Source organism: Molothrus aeneus, chromosome 19 (genome assembly GCF_037042795.1).
Source record: "Molothrus aeneus isolate 106 chromosome 19, BPBGC_Maene_1.0, whole genome shotgun sequence".
In the NCBI taxonomy this organism is placed as follows: Eukaryota; Metazoa; Chordata; class Aves; order Passeriformes; family Icteridae; genus Molothrus; species Molothrus aeneus.
Genome location: NC_089664.1, coordinates 5,383,363 through 5,400,814, shown reverse-complemented (window position 1 = coordinate 5,400,814; position 17,452 = coordinate 5,383,363). Strand labels below are relative to the sequence as shown.

General features: G+C 47.1%; 1 protein-coding gene across 1 annotated transcript in view; it reads right to left on the bottom strand.

Moving 5' to 3' along the window:
- Positions 1-17,452, bottom strand: part of COL27A1 (collagen type XXVII alpha 1 chain) — a 144,937-nt gene that overhangs the window by 84,943 nt on the left and 42,542 nt on the right. The window contains exons 8-12 of the mRNA XM_066562636.1: positions 15,754-15,798; positions 14,886-14,939; positions 12,464-12,508; positions 10,154-10,207; positions 8,919-8,963 (exon numbers count right to left, since the gene is read on the bottom strand). Coding sequence (XP_066418733.1) covers positions 8,919-8,963; positions 10,154-10,207; positions 12,464-12,508; positions 14,886-14,939; positions 15,754-15,798 — 243 coding nt within the window. The remainder of the gene's footprint in view (positions 1-8,918; positions 8,964-10,153; positions 10,208-12,463; positions 12,509-14,885; positions 14,940-15,753; positions 15,799-17,452) is intronic.

Genomic DNA, 17,452 nt, shown 5'->3' with positions numbered 1-17,452 from the left:
GAAAACCAGTTTATTCCTGTGTTTGGAAGGTGAAGCTGAGCACCTGAGGTCACTTGGCCAATACCACCCAGCAACCAAGAGATTCAGCAATAAAACCTGTTCACAGCAGGCTGTGACTGCCCACAGAGCTTGGGTTCTGCCAGCCCTCAAGAGGGCATGGAAAAGGGTCAGAGTGGGAGGAAGCAGAGAAGAACAGCAGAACAGGCCCAGGACAACACTCAGCACCAAAGCCCCATCCTGGCCAACACCTTTTTTGTCCTTAACACAGCATCTGCACTACTGGCACAAGCACCCCCAACCCAGCTCACCCATTGCTGGGGGGGTGGCTGGTGTCCCCCTAAATGTCCCCTGGTACATTTTGCCCCAAACTGTAAAACAAACCCAGAGGAGGAGACAAATGCAAGGAGCAGCTTCAATTCAACTACCCCCAGGCATCCTAGCCCAGAAGTCGAGCTTAGCACAGGTTTTGCACATTAAAGGAGGCTGAGGCTGGTGGCTGTGGCATGGAGAAGGATATTTCAGCCTTCATGCAGGCTGCAAAGACCCAAACCAGGTTGTGAAAGCTGTCCCAGCACAGCTCTTGCACAGCAGGAAACAATCAATCTTTTAAGCCCCTAATGAGAAAGAAAGCACTTTGTTTCCATGGGGTAAGCAGTAGCAGTTTAAACCACAATAACAGTTCCAGTGACCACAGTGTCCTAATTTATTGGATCTCACACGTCTGTAAAAGCTATTTTTTTGGTGCCTCTCCTGCCTGAGTCTAAAGGAGAGAGCTGTTCCCTAGGAACAGAACTAGCACTATTCAACTAAAACAAGCAGCCCAGAATTTACAAGCAGACTCTGTTATCCCCCTGGTTTCACTCCCCTAAGCAGTGACACCTCTGCTCTCCCATGCTCTGCTCCAACAGCCTGAGGAGCCCAGGCTGAGGGAGAACACATGGGGCAGGAAGCTCATTTTATGGTGCTGGCAGACAGGAGGGTCACAACTGGCAGCCCATTACAGGAGACTTTTGAAAGAGATTAAATACAGCAGATTCAGAGTCTCCTGTGAGTGCAGAAGGGGTTTTGGTACAGAAAATCCATAATTTTCCAAGGTGTTTTTTTTTCACTGGAAATTATGCTTAAGGATTGGGACAGCAAAGGTAAACACCCCAGTGAAAAATACAGAGCCTGCTCTGTGGGAGGGACAGGATGGACAGAGAAGGACCAGGACAGGGAAGGGAATGGCAAATGGCAGCAGAAGTAGGGAGAAAATGCTCGACTAACAAGTTGTGCTGGCCAGGAGCCAGCAGGGTGCTCCTCCACAGCGCTCCAGTCAGGTATGACAAAACTTTTGGCTCTATCTCACAGCTGGGAAATTCAGAGAGGAGGTGGGGGAAAATGTCCAGCTGAATGGATTTCACATTGTCTGAAGGAGAAGTTCAATGAAAGAAGCAAGATGAGGAGCTGGAGAGAGAGCACAGAGGCAGATGCTTTGCACCAACAACCTCTGGGTGCTCCTGTGCTCCCCTGTCCCCAGCCCAAGCAGAGCTTTACAGGGGTTCACGATTTGTGAACTGAGACACAGAGATACAAACTGATTTATCCCAGCTTTCACTGAGGAGTCTGCAGCTGAAGCAGCAACAGAGTCTCTGTCTTTGAGATGTTCCAATAGTGCCTTAATTCCTTTCATCCCCGCTCCCTGCAAAGGGCATCCTTTCACAGAGCAGGAGACTCCTGCTGAGAACAACCAGACCTAGACAGACACTGGAACCAGCTCCTCTTGCATCAGGGGATTACATCCCCCTCCACCTCCCCTTCCTTTCTTCCACTGCTCAAAGCAAACAGAGCAGCCTGCCCTTTCTGCTGTCAGCCAAAGCACTGCTCCTGTCAGGGCAGCTCCTTGTCCCTTGTCCCTGGAAGCAGCTGTCCCCAAGGAGCAGGGACTGGTGACACACACGGTGTCCTTTGCTCCCCCCAAGCCCTCTCAGGTGCTCACGTGTGGCTGGGTGTGTTGTGTGTGTACAACATCTGATTCAGTTTAAAGCACTTTCCCTGAAGGAGTAAGGGAGGCAGTCTGGCAGCTGCTGCTCTGAAGAATCCTGGCAGGTCTTCATGCCAACAGAATCGTTCTCCAAAAATAGGATTTTATTTTCCTGTTGGCTGAAGGTGAAGCTGCTCAAACCAACCAGCCCTCCTGTCTTGTCTGCAAAAGTCTCTATTTGCCAGTTGGCTCTGGCCAGGTGAATCACTGCCCAGGAACCTCCCCAGGGACAGAACTTGCAAGTCAAATAATTTAAGTAAGGAAGAAGGAAAAAAAAAATAGGTGGTGGAGAAGCAGGGCTGAGGGTGAGAGAAAGCCTTCACTGGAAAAAAGAAGGAGAATAAAACAAACAAGTGTAGCTTATGTTGGCAGCTCACACCTCTGAGAGAATTCCTGGTGTGGAGAGCAGACTGAGCCCCTCCACAGGTGGGCAGGGGGTGGCTCAGCCCCTGCAGGATTCACCCCAAAGGGATCCTGGCAGACCCTGTGCTCCTGCTGTGCCTCAACAGCTACACAGGGACCTCTGCCCTCCCCTGGGTCCAGGCACTTCTCATCCCTGCAGAGAGGGAGATGTGGGAATGGAGGGGGGTCCTGCTGCAGCTCTGCTCCTCTGCCACCTCAATGGAAGCTTTGCTCTCACCCCCAGGAGACTTCACAGCTCAGTGTCACCTCTTGGGACAAAGATTTCAGGGCATTTTTAAACAAAACTCTCCCTCCAGCTGTGGGAGTACAGCAGGAGCAGCACAAGAAAAATTTCCTGAAGCCCCTCCAGCCAAACATCACTCAAGTGAAACGCCAGCCCCTCCACGCTCCTGCTCCATTCCTTTCCCACTGGTACAGGATCTTTTCCTGCTCTGCAGGGCTCTAACTGAGTTACCAGTGCACAGACACGTTGGCCTAATGCCAGAGAGCACCGAGCCTGCCACTGCCCCTCCTTATCTCTGGCCAACATTGCCAATCCAAGCAGCCTCCTGCCCAAGGAAGTCAAGCAGCTTTAGGGGTCAAAATGCTTTCAGACTCATAGGTGACAATTGCATTATTTTTCTTTATAATTTCTAAGGAGAATAGTTTTTCAGCTTTGATTTATGAATGAGCTTTCCCCTGAAGGATTAAAGATGCCTGGAAGACCTTGGTTCAGTTCCTCATGAGATTTCTGAATGAAGATGGACAAGTCAGTTAGGAGCATTCTTGGGAAAAAAAATATCTTTGTGATTGTTTCTTTTCTTTCAGTGGAAGTTATAGCTCTTGGCACCTTTTCCCTGTGTTTTCTGTACCTTGTTTTGCCCATTCTTAAAAAATGAAATACATACTGATATTGTCAACCTCTCCAGGTTATTTGGATGGTGTAATCCTGGACATAGGAACATGTGAGAAGTAACCATGCAAGCACCTCACCAGAGATTTGGGAAACTCCAGACGTGTGGAACACAGCTCAGGCCAAAAAGAGATGGTGACATTTGCTCTGGGCTCACGCCTGCATTTCAGAGTGGTGAACCAGGCCAAGAGGGGTGGAGAGACCAGACCAGCTGCCCAGCTCCAGTGTCCAATTTCAGCATTAAAAAAAGTCACTGATTGCTCAAACCACATCTATTTTAAAAATTCAGGTTAATAAAGCAAAAAAAAAAAAAAAAAAAAAAAAGCAAAGAATTTACTTAAATGGCTAACAGGAAACATCTGATCCATGGGCTAAAACTCTCTCATTAAAAGAGGAGCCTTGTTCATGGCTGGTTTTCAGGACCTCCACTGGACTTTTCATGCAAACAGAATGATTAAAAGCATATTCTGCTTTTAAATTAATCAGTTCCTGAACAAGGCACCAAACATTTTGGTGCTATGCTGGGGTACTGGCACGAGACAGCACTGCCCAGTCCTGTCCATCAGCTCCTACAGACCATTTGTGCTCCCTCCTGAGGCTCATCTTGTGGAGTTACCTGTACACAGCTCTTCAGCCCACTCATTTCTCTACTGGCTTTGGCTGGCCACATCTGAGAGTACCATGAAATGCTGTTACCAGTTTCCCAAGTGCTCATGTGGTGCAGGAGACTCTTGGCTCACTCACTCAAGGAAGGGTCTCAGCTGCATCCAAAGCAGAGAAAAGACTGGAGCAAGAGAGGAGATGTTTATCACCTTAGTCCCTACAGAGAGAAGCAACATTTGTTTTGTCAGTGCTCTGTGGCCATGCCAGCCCCTGCAGACCCACGGCAGAGCCTGGCTCCCCACTGTGTGCATGGGCAGCAGCTGGGCCTGTGAGCCTTGGCAAACCCCAGGCTCTGACACTGGATCTATCCAATGGATGGATCTATCTCAGGATGACATTGGATCTGTCCAAGGATGGATCTATCTCAGCCCTCCATCAAAAGGTTGGGGAGGCTACAAAATGAAACCTTCCTGACCCAGAGGCAGCCCTGCTTTTGGCTATCCAGACACAATTGATGCCTTTTCATAGGATGCAAGAGCCTGCTCATGCTGGTGGGGAGGGCAGGGGTACCCCATGACCTTCTGACAGCTTATCAGATGAAGGAAAAACCAGTATATTGCATCTTGGTGCTCACTGGAGGCAGGAGTTAATGCATGATAAGGCACCACAGAAGAAGACAGCACACATGGAAAAGAGCTTGGTGAGAGGGAGGGTGCCTCTCTCTGTGAGAGCTGGAGAGGGGGATCCTGCCTGTGGCCAGCTCAGCAGCCTGGCACTGCACTGGTGCTCCCAGCAAACTCTGAGGCTGGTTCCAGTGGCTGCCAGCTCCCTTTGGCTCTCACACTGTGGGTGACAGAGGGGAGGGACCCTGCTGGACTCACTCCCATGCTGATCCCTGTGACTCCAAATCCATGTGCCTTTTTATGGCACCTCCTCCTTGAGACATGAGCTGTCATCCTTGGCATTTCCACGCTAAGCTTCAGCTGCTGAGCTCAAAGGAGAGCTCTCCAAAGACAGTGCTGTCCTTGGTTTGCACAGAGCTGGAAGAGCCAAGCAGCTTGTGTGACACTGTGTGTCATGGGGAGAAACCAGAACGATGAGCACAGAGACAGAAATATCTGCTCGTGGTGCTCATGGCTTACTTGTGCTGCTGTTACCAAACCCTTCCAGCCCTGATCCCTGTGCTGTTTTGTGGACCTTTTGGGCCAGGGCTTTTCTTTCACAAGGTGTTTGCATGGTACCTGACACAGTGAGGCTCTGAGTGCAGGACCAGCACCACCAGGTTCTTAGAAAAATGTAAGGAAACCTAAGTTGTGTTTAACTGACTTGTGAATAGACCTCAGATGAACCTCAAAATTACTAAGTATGTCTTTGAATTAAATTTCTCTTCCTTCTTTTCTATCTCTTTTAAAAGAATACTACTAACAAAAAGATTGGAAGCAAAAAATCATAGATAAAAAATAGCACAGCTGGTGCAGTGTGAACACTATGTGAAAAAGAGAGATATAAGCACACATCAAAACCAAAGATGAACCAAAAAAGAGCTCAAAGCTCTTTGGATATATTTCCTGAAGTTTTGCCTTTAAGTCCTTTCCTCTAGCAGAGCTTAAGAACTTCTGAAAATATTCCACTCCATTTGAAGTTTAATACAATCTGCAGTGCAGACACTCCTGATTGTGGCTACCCATCTCCCACAGCACAAGAACAGCTTGGTGTTCCTTCAGCTACTTCTATCTCCTACTCTTCCTATGAGTCATTTCCTACAGTGGCAGCACAGCTCCTTCCCAAAGCTGAACCAGGACTGGCACATTGTCTCTGCATGGCAAGACAAGCTATCAACAGCTTCTCTCACTCCTTCCCCCAGCACCGCTGATGGGGTCTTGTTTTTATATATATTTTTTTTCCCCAGCTGCTCAGCTGAACACCATAAAAATCCACAAAAATCACCATAAAAAGACATATTTTTCAGCCACTGCACTGGCAAGACTGAAGGTTTAATCAGGCAGCTGCATCAGCTCCAGCTCCCCAGCCCACCTCTAAACCAAGCAGATCCAGAGATGTACAGACTCCTGTTATTTCAGCCTCCTTTGTGTACTGGGCTCCAACCATAACTCTGCTCCCAGCCCACCCCCAGCCCTCTCCCTCTCCAGGGCTCATATTTTGGGATGCACTGGCCTCCTGCATCGCTGATGTCGGGCAGGGAGAGGTGGAGTCAGCTGTTTCCACGACAGACTCACCATGTCCCTCTCAGCTCTGCAAAACTTTACTTCCCTGGAAGGATTTCAAGCTCTGACTCATGTCCAGTTCCTCTATTTTAATCATTCCCTCTTACATCATTCTCAGAGGCCCACGGTGTCACATGCAACCTCCCCCAGCCCCCAGTTCCTCCTCGGCTGAGCACTGATCCACTGCCAGCTCTCCTCCCAAACAAAGCTAGGTACAGAAATATGTGTGATACCAACTCCTTCCTCCTCTCTCGAGCATTCACCAGCTCTGAAGGCAGCTAATATGGGCTTGGAAGAGCTCCCCTCAGCAATGACAAGACGGAGACAGCAGAGGAACAACAGCCACACCAGCAAATCTAAGGGAGCAGGGATGGGAGAGACCAGAGAAATCCCAGAAGGCTCACAAAAACCCCAAGGCAGCTGGGAGGCAGCAGTGGCCAGGAGATAAGTGTTGGAAAGAGAATCAGGTCAGCTGGTTCATGCTTTCCATTTCTCCCAGAGACTTCCTGAATAACTGTGGATGTCACTTAATCTTTCTGTTCACGCTGGGAAGTTCAAATCGTCAGCATCGGCCCATTCAAGATTTCCTATTAAACCTGATATCATAAACCAGGGATGGAGCCAGAGCTCTCTGAAGGAGCCAAGCAGAACAAAGGTGCTCACGTGTAGCCGTTTAATCCCTTCCCTAGATCCCAGCCTGAATGCCTCCACAGCTGAGAGATTCCCTGCTGATCTCAGGGGAGCCCCTTGCTCGTAGCAGTGACCGCCAGACCGAAACCCTTGCCTGGAAGATTACAAATCCTGGCCAGCCAACAGCTGGAAGGCTTTGAGCCTGCAGCGTGCTCTGTGCAGAGAGAGCAGAGAGCAGAGCCCCTGCACCTAACAACAGTTGCTGTGTTTGTTTTGCCCTGGCCAGCGAGTCATGGTTACACCACGGACGCTGCACTTATTCATCACAGAGGTTTCTGGTGCAACCAGCAGCTTGCAAAAGATCTGGTATGGATTTCCAGTACCCCTCCAAAAAAATCTGCTTGACTGCTCCCCATCTCAGGCAAAGGAGAGGCAGGATGGATGTGGCACTGCTGAGCTGTTTGCACTGCTGAGGTGTCTGCACTGCCACCAGAACCCAGGACATCGCTCTGGCTGTCCTGGATGGCTCAAGCCCCTGCCAGGGGGCTCAGAGACCCTGGCACAGAGCCCAAGACACCTGGGACTTGGATTTTGACCCATGGAGCAAATTATCACCTTTATATGAAGAATTGCAAGTCAAGAGAGTTTAAGTAGAATAATAGTTAGTTGGTCACAGGGTGAAAAGTAAATTTTTGGGGTTTTAGAAAGGGGGCTCGGGGTCCCAAGATGGAGGAATTTGGGCGTGCCCTGTCCTTCTTTCTTCTTCCTAGCCTCCATCTGCTGAGTGATGTTAACACTTTTAGGTTAGTTTAAAGTAGAAACTCACTGTCTAACATAGGTGATAGATGTTGGGAAATTATTGTAAATAATGTACACGTAGTTTTTAGTATAAAAGACAACACTGCACCTGGGGGCAGTAAATGTGCCTCTGTCTGACCTGCTGAACAGACCTCAGCAGGCCAGAGAAAGAATGTTATAAATAAAAAATAATAAACAAGAAGAATCCTAACTCCTTCGACTGCCAAGCTGAAAAAAGAGACTTGTACATATCTCAAAGTCACTCTGACCAGCAGAAATCCTGTAAATGCCAAGGTGTCTGCATGGCTTTTGCAGTGAGAACATCAGTGAGTGGTGGGTGGGGGGCTCCTGGGAAGGGGGACAAAGGGAAAGCATTGGATTTTTCCATGTGTGGGTGAGTGGACATTTTGCAAGAAGCCTGTGAGTGCAATGATGTCCAGAGGTCAGAGGAAACTCAGGCTAACATGAAGGACAATGTGCAAAGGCAATGAGACACAACAGAGCTCCGACATGCTTGAGCTCTCTGCTGGTTCCTGGAGCAAAAAGCTTCATCCAGCTTCCTAAAGGAGGCATACAGGACTGTTTGGAAGAAGGTTGATGGGGTAAAGTCTTTCCTTTCTGTCCTTTTCTTTGCTCATTTCAGTATTTTTCCCACTTGCTTTTTACTAGAGTCAGCACAGCCCCCCTTGTTCTCCTACACAGCTCTCACAGTTGTCTTCAGCCCAGCTTGCAAACACCTCTTCCTCCTGGCCGAGCTCTCACATCTCCCTGGTGCCTCCTTGCTCCTTAAACACATCTTCCCCAATTCTGTTGTACCACCAAGAACAAAAAGGTTTCTACACAAAACCACACTTGCATTACAGAAACCAGGATGGGACAGGAGTTGGAGAGAGACACAGCAAGAAGAGAAGATAGATGTGATAGAAGTGACAGAAGCTGTGGTAGAGCTGGTGGGAGTGCAAAGCAGGAGATGGAACAGAGCCACTACAGACACCTGGGACACTGCAGCCATGGGTGGGAATTAAAAGGTGCATCTAGGGAAGCAATTGGCCAGAGGCAGGACAGGAAGGAAGATGTTGTAGAAGAAAATCTGAGAAGTTTAAGGTCCAAGGGAGCATGGGAAAAGAGCAATAAAGCCTGTGAATTGAGCAGAGCATGGAAGAAAGGAAGAGAGCAATATCTCTATCTTTGGTTTTCTTCCTGCTTGAGAAGACAGACATGGAAAGGTTTGTTTGAAGATATGAAAGGACCCAGCCAAAAGCCAAATGTCTTCTTCCCAGTTTCATTCAACAAGGTCTGCATAATAGACGAGGAAAAACTTTACCGGCCTACCCATCTTGCCCCTCTTCCCAGGAACTCCAGGGATCCCCTGCAAGGAAAAAACACAGAGAGAAAAAAAAAAAAAAAGTTCTGGTTGAGAAATCAAACAGCCAACCAACAATACAAAGCAAAATGAGAAGAGAAAGGAGAATGCAAAACAGGCTAATGACTGTGGCATTGTTTGGGAATCAAAATGTCAGCTACTTGCAGTGGGCTGCGAGAGCAGAAGACAATTAACCTTCACCCATTAACTGCGGCCTCCCGAGGCCACGTGCAGGCAGCATCCCCAGGCTGGGGCTGGGCTTAGCAGGAGCAGTCATTAAGCTACTGGTCTGGAACCAAATGAGGGCCACTGCTGAGGCACTCGCTGCAGAACTCGTGTTTATGTTTCTTATTTAGTTCTACAAGCATTAAATCAGCGTGGCCAGAGCGCGGGGCAGGCCCCTCCCAGGCAGGCGCACTCCCACATGGTCCCAGGGCCTCTCTGCTTTCTGGAGATTGCATTTGAGGGAGGAAAGGCTGGAATCAAATTGTGTTTGGCTTCCAGTGATCCTTTTAGGAGCTCTTGTAGTGGGGAGAAGGGGAAGAGATCAGGCAGGTGGGAGGGTGTGGAGATGGAGAGTGGAAAAGCAAGGGATGACCTGTAAAGCTCTGGAAATTTGGGCTGGGGGAAGGTACGATGAAAAGGATGGGAGGAAGGGAGGGCACAGCCACAGCTGCCCACTCACAGCCCCGGGCTTGACTGCCCAACTCAATGCAACTGGAAATAAAGCCATTTTCAGAAAGCTCAGCACTGTCCCTTCCAAGAGCCAGGCTCTTTCCAAACATCTCCAGCCAGGCACACAAAATGTTGGGACAGCGTGGCTGGGAGGGGATTCCTGTGGGAGCAGAGAATCTCCATGGACATTCTCCTCACCCTGCCCCACCTCACTAAGATGAGCTGGCAAGGGGGAGAGGGAAGGCAGGTTTTCAAGTGAAGGAGAATATAGAAAAATTCCTCTGTAGTCAACAGCAAGGTCTGATGGCCCTGCCTGAAGCCTGGGTTCTCCTCAGCTGAACATCAGCATTATACAGGGACACAGATCCTTATTCAAGGGTAGGAAGAGACTAAAGAAGGGATAGGTAAGCATTAGGCATGCTTGCCTCCTTCCTCAGGGAGCAGGGATAGAGAAGATTACATCAGGCTCTGAAGAACTGCATTCAACCAACACACCAAGGTTTTCTTCACAAAATACTCACTCGTTCTCCATCGGCTCCTGGTAGCCCAAATAATCCTGGGAGACCAATATAGCCCTAAAGAAAAGAGGAAACAAGCAGTCAAACACATTTCTCCATTAGCATGCAGTAAATCTGTGCTTCCTGAAGAGCAGAGCAGCCTCCAGCGCTGGTCAGTGGCAGCCGTGATGAAATAAACCTTGAGGCAAGTGTATATGCCCATGGACTGCATGGTGCTGGCTTCCACGATGTAGTCCAAGGGCACATACCCTCACACCAGGGATCAGGAAGACTCCAGGCAGCAAGAGGACAGCCAGAAGAAACCTTACCTGGGCTGGCTCTAAGTGTACCTGAGGGAAATGGAGCTTGGTTCGAGGTTAGCAAAAGTAATCCACAGACCTACACCTCCTTTTGTCTCTTTCTTTGCTTTTGACACTCATTTCCAGCTGTCCTGTTGTACAAGCCCTTTCTGTTTGTGTTGTGTTACCTGGTGGTCACACACTGCAGCCCCTTCTGAGGCAAACCCCCCTTTTCCTGGCACCAGGGCTGCCACCACCCTGCAGTGAGTCCTGGCTCTGCCCAAAGCCTGTCCCTGCACCACCAAGACCATGTGCAAACCTGCATCACCCCAAGCACTGAAGGCGCTGCATGGGCTGGGAGAGGCTGGACCTGACATTCCAGGCTTGGGGGATTGATGTGAGGCTCAACTTGCACACCCACACCATAGGGAAACCACCTTTGCACCAGCACATTTCACATAAAACCTGCTGCTTCCACACTCATCAGAAACCTTGTGTTTCCAGGTCTCTCTGTGGCCTTGGGGCCCTGCTGAGACAAGACACGCTGCATAAAACACAGTGTTTCCCTTCCCTTGCCACAATGGCAGCCTTGTGTTCAATCCCTTTGCTCAGCAGCCTGGACAAAGTCACCTTGTGTGCTGGGCCTCTGCAAAGGCCCCACTGGTGCCAAGCATGCCAAATCCAGAGGAAGTGAATTTCAGCAGGGAGCCCCCTCCGTGGCACCTCACTGTTACAGGAGCCAAGTGCTAACACTGCTTTTCTCTCATCTTTCTTTCTCCATCATTGCTAAATCTCTATCTGCCAACCCCACCAAACCTTTTCCCCAGTCCATCGCTCCCTGTGGGCTGTGTTTCCTTTAGGGACAACACCTAGCTGGGAAATAATGCTACATTTAAATGATCCTGCCTGCCTTTGCCTCCTGAATCCTAAAAGAAACCACATAACTCCCAAACTTTTCCTGGAGAAGGAAAAAGTAGAAGTGGAGGATGAAGAAGAGTCCAGAGCTCCAGAGTTGGCTCCCTTAAACCACAAAATGCACATTTCTTACCTTAGCACCCAATTCTGATTTACTGAGGTTGAACTAAGAAAGGGCTTCCTTGGGTATTTATAAATATTTCAGTCCTCACCACTCAGGGATGCAAAATGGAGAATAAGTTCCAAATCTTACATTCTGCACATCTACCACTTGATAATTACACAAGGTCCTGGTTAGGGCAGTGAAGAGATGCCCCAGGGAAAACTTCAGTCCTTGCAGAGGTGGGGTGAGTCTCACATTTTCCTCTTCTGCAGGAACTGAATGTGCCCTCTCCCTTCCCAGCTCAGGAATACTGCTAGCTACAGGGTCAGCATTTGTTTATTCCTTGCAGTTTTCCTAGTGATGAAAGCCAGCTGCTTGAATTTACTGCATATAGAGAAAGTATCACATGTTGGAGAAATGGGGATTTATTGGCTTAGGATCTCATTGTGAATTTATAATTGCAGGAAAAGAACAAAATGTGATTAACAAGAGCCTTAAGTAGTAATAAAAAAAGAATCCTTTGCAGTGAGAATAAAACCCCAGCAATTATTTCTGGTGAGCAAAACCAGACAGAACGGAGATATTGTTTGTATTTGCACATGGCTTCAAGATGCTGGCTTGCTGTTGTTCATAATGATATAGACCACTCCCAAACCAGGCCTGTGCCCAAATGAGCCCATACTCAGCGTGGTTAAAGTCTGCTGAACCACACTGATTGAAACTAAAGAGGCCTTTGGGACATGGGGCTTGCAGGCTTTGATAGGAATTTGTAAGCCATTCTTTCCTCTCCTGCAATGTGAGCTCTGAAGGGGCTGACTTTATCATCAGCACTATTGGGGGACTTTGATCAAGGTACATTCCATGTTTAATTAAAAAAACTTAACAGTGCATGGTTCAAATCCTCCAAACCCAACAAATTATAGCAACCAGCTTCAGAATTGCAAAATCAAGCCTCAAGTTTCTTGAGAAGTCTTTGATAAAAACAAGCAGAGAAAAGGCAAATGAAAGATTGCTTACCCGAGTGCCTTTTGGGCCAGATTCCCCTATGGGGCCAGGTAAACCCTAGAACAGAAGGGAAAAAAAACAAAGACAAATGTGGACAAGCTTTAACTTAAAATAAAAAGCAGTGCCAACCCCCCAAGCACCATCCCTGCATGGTTCTGCTTTAAGTGCTTCTTAAAGCTTTAAGCGCTGCATGGTTCTGCTTTAAGGTTTTGCTTTAAGCATCCAAGGAGTATCAACAAAGGAGAAAAAAAAAGACCAAATAATGCAAATAACAGATCTGCCATTGTTGGGGAGCTGGCATTCGGCAGAACCTGAGACTGCTGCACACATTGAGCCTTCCCTGGGGCTGAATTTGAGATTTCTGATGATAAAGACCACAAGGGCTGATGCAGTGGGGTGCCCAGAGGTTGTGTTACACTTGGGATGCCAGGCACAGTGATGCTCTGTGCCCAACAGCTCTCCACTCATCTTCCTGCCTGAGCAAACACATGCATAGCAAATGTATTCCAATACCTGCTTAGGTGCAATGAGAAATTCCTACAGCTCAGAGAGTCACTTAGCAATGCAGGTACTGTGATATCTCTAACCCTTTGCAGCATCAGCTATGGAAAGAATTGAAAATTAATTCCCCATTCTAATTCTATGCCTAATGCTGCTCACTCAAAATACTGCAAAGAAGGAAAGTGCAAAAATGCAAAATAATTTTTCATGTTTATTGCCTTCTAGCAAGTTTCCAGATCAATTTTTTTTCAAGCTCTAAATTTTGATGGGATTTTTCTGGGGGAAAAAAAAAAAAGGCTAAGTCCATATTTTGTTCAGCTGGCAGCAGTGCAGGCTCAGCCTGGGATGTGAAAGTTGGGTTGTGCTCTTTCCTGGCTCCTGCATCGTTGCCAAAGATTTCAGGCATTGGGGTGAAGTTACAATCCTGCCTGTGATGCACAAACCAAACCTGAGCCAAGCACTCTCTCCCATGGCTGCAGAGCCAGCACAGCTGACAGGAGTAACAAGTAGTAAAATCTCTGTAAAGTAAACAGCCCTGATGCAGGATACACGCAGGATTCAGATAGGCTGAAAAAAGCTGCCTTAAAAAAATAAAAAAAGTCACTTTCCTGACCCAAACCATGTTTTTAAGAAGGCAGATTTGTTCTTTGAATGTAAAGGCACAGATTTCATCCTGCTTATCTGATGGGCTGAATTGCTGAACAGCATTCATTAACCTTGTATGTCCAAAATCTCTTGGACGTCTTCTCATTAGCCATCTAACACACATTCACACCTAGGAGACTCTCTGGCATGCTCAGCTCTAAGAGCCTTTCAGAGTATGAATGGAGCATTTAGTCAGGTGCATAAAGCTCCCATCCAGTTCTGCCATCTGCACTCTCCAGTGTGCTAAGCAAGGCAGCAGTTTAATTTTCAATTTAAAATGGGTCATGCTTTGTTGACAGTCTGGAGCAGAGAGATGCAGACTTGTTCTGCAGGTCTAGTTCACATTTAATCCAATAACCTACACATCTGCATAAAAAACTCACATCCAAACTCATGATAAGTCTGAAAGACTCAGGACAGAGCATTTGGAATCTTTGACATCTGCCTGGTCTCTTGGCTTACAGATAAATGTGGCTGAATCCAACATTAAATCTGTCCATTTTAGAAAACCCTGACAAACTCACTTCACCACAAAAGTTATAGGGCTGGGTGTTCTGTCCTCCAAGAGATTCCATTTTTTAGAATCTTGCAAATTCTCCTGTTTTCTTTACACTACTCAGCATCTTCCATCATTAGGACAACAGTGTCCAATCTTGATCCATTACCTCATGCACAATCTTCCATTCCTAAAGCTGTCTTTGTGTGATTTTTTTTCAGCATGAGAACAATTACTTGATTGTCTTTCATTATCTTTTTTGCAGCTGCAAATATGATTTATATATATATATATATTTACAGTTCATGCATAACACTGTGTGTGTATATATATAGGTTTTATGCCAGTGCATTTTACTAATGGGAGTTCATCTAAATCCCCTCCTCCAATAATAAATACACCTTTTTCCATCCTAGGTTTCTAACTTGTCCAACATTAGATGTAAAATATGCCTAGAAAAGAAGGGTTAGCAGCTTGCACGTGCCGTTCTGTGCTCTGCTGTTCTGTTTTTTCCCTATTGTTATGCTGAAGAAAAATCTGCCATAATTTGCTGTAGAAATTCAGGTTTTATCTATCATAGCCACAAAATACTTTCTAACAACAGTTCAGAGTTGAAAGACTGTGTTATTGCTACAACACCTTGAGGAGGGAAGAAGGAAAATATTCAGAGATCAAATATTCAAATATACCAACATTTTCTAGAGGACTGCACTGTCCTTAGTGGGGCATGTCTTTAGCTACCTGCACACCCAAATCCCTACTCTGTGCACAGCACGATGAGATTTACTGCACCTGCCTGCCAGGATAACCTTTGGCACCTGGACTTCCAGCTGGTCCTTGTTCACCCTTTGGAGAGAAAAAAAAGCAAAAGCACAAAAAGTCAGGTGAATGTGCCACTTGGGAAGGGGTTTTAGCTGAATCATTTTTGAGGGGATTAACCTGATGCACATTTATTGAGAGGAAAACAATATTAAGGGTCCATAATGAAGTTAATTAATGAGGGTGAAGACACAAGGAAGGGATCCATGCACTGAGCAGTGCTGCTGTTTCTCCTTCTCCCTCCATTTGGGGGAAGGCAGCAGAGAATCTGGAACAAGGACACTAAGAGAAGGTGTAAGGCTGCATCTATATCTGGCATATGGAACCGTTTTGCTGGTGGGAAAGCACTGCCAAAATTCTTCAAAACTAAATGGATTCATGTATAATATCCTTTAACATCATTGCTAACAGGGCCTGCTATTCATTGCCTTTTTTTTTTTTTTTTACTGCATTGCAAACATCAAACTTAACCAAATAGAGAGGGAGGAGAAAAGGGGAGGGGGGGAATGGGCTTTGGGAAGGGAATCACATAGACTTAACACAGCGTGGTTAGTAAAGTCCAGGTGAAATTAATGTAAAAAGACAGATAAAGGGGTGGGATGGTGAGCTGGTTTTTCTTCCCCCAAGTAAACTGAGCAGTAAAAATTAGAAATTAGATGTAGGAGCTCCAAGGCAGCCTCCTCCCACCATGCCATGGATGCTGGGTCTGTGTGTGTGCCCAGCTGCCCTGGGAGCAGCTGCCTGTCCACACTGAGCAGGCTGCACCAGAGCCAAACCAGCATCACAGCCAGCAAATCCATCCCTCCTCAAAGCTCCCCTGTTGGGAAGTGGGAAAACTCACCTGGTCTCCAGGGTGACCTGGTGGTCCAGGGTAGCCTTTATATCCCTGTCAAAAGAGGATGGAGGAGATGAATACTAAGAAACAAAAATGTAGTACAATAATCTGGGTTTGGTTTCTATTTCTCTTTGCAGGTGGGACTAAAGTTCTGAGGAGAAGTAGGATTTTAGAGAGCATTACACAATCATGAAAACTTTTATCAGGTTGCTTTGTGCTTGCACCACCCAAACCTGCTGATGTGCCCTGCTGTGGTCTGAGGTGGTAAATACTCCAGAAGGAATTGCTCCATGAACACATTTGGAGTGGTCTCCATGCTCAGATCTATTTGTAATCTACACCTTGAGCAAGGCTGCCCTTAATCCTCAGGAAACCACAAAATTAAATGTTGGCTTTGGGCACAATGGGGACTACAGCAACATGAGCCATTTGTGTTTCAGAGCTCTTACTTTTGCTTTATGGTTTGAAATGCCACAGGAAACACCAAAACAACCATTTACTGTCACAGGAAACTCCAATTTTTCTACCTTGAACTTGTCCAACTTCCAGCTTTTCTAATCTAATTATTACAAGATCCAGAGTGCTCCATTATGAAGCTACTAAAAATGGTGAGCAAGCTGCCTCTCAACCTGCTTTCTGCTGAATTAATTAGAATGAGTTTCTTAATCCACCTTGCTTACTGGCAAGTGTTTCAGGCTTCAAATCATTCTCACAGTTCTTTCATAATCCTGCTGCAGTTTGTCAATATTTCATTTTTTGTGGGGATGCAGACACTGGAGCAGGACAAGGGCAGCCTGTTTGACTGCAGACTGAGCACTGTGTGTCTTTAAGGGAGTTTGCTTTCTCCTAGATTTACCTAGAGCTCCCTTCAAACAGAGTGAATTTTTTATGTGATGGACAGTTCAGATTTTTTCCCTCTTCAGCTGTTTAAAACAAGCTTCCATCAGGAGAAGCAGATCAGGAGATTGAACTCAGTTACAGAGATGACTGTTTAGCTGGGCTAGCAGCAAGATTAAAAAAAAGAGCGAGCAGAAAATTTAACTTGAAACAAATGGGAGAGGAAAAAAAATAAACATGGAACAATCCTTGAACAAATACTAAAGAAATAACAAATTGCTTTCAAGAGTGGGTTACAACTACTTGTCCCTCAGTCCCTGCCACTCACCCTGTCCTGGCCAGGGCTCCAGCACACCTCATCTGTCTGTGAAGCCCACAGGGAGTGTCCCTGCTCTGGAAGCCATCACCAGTCACAGGGGTGACCAAGCACTTGGCCTTTGGCTCCACTCTCCACACGAACCCAGGACTGTTTCTGCTCCCAGGTCCACACCTCTGCTTAACAGCTTTTTTATTCTTCCCACGGGCCATTCCAGACCTGCAGCCTGAGCCTTTGCTGGCAGGGTGTGCAGTGCTCCCAGCCATGCTGGCCACTGCCCTCTCCCCTCTGCATTCCTCCTGCCTTGTTATTCCAGACAGTCTGGCCTGCAGTGATGCTGATCCCCTTCTCACCAGCTCTCTTCTGCTTGGCTCTGCTGAAATGCCTTGGCTCTGGACAGAGTTGCACCTTCTGACAAGGCTGCCCTGAAAGCCCCTGGTTGAACCACCTCGAGGGTCCTTCCTCCAAATGCTGTGAGGACATTTCAGACAGAGATTCCTCACTGGAAGTTCTTGGAGTAGGACCAGCACACAGGATTCCCTGCCCCTCTCC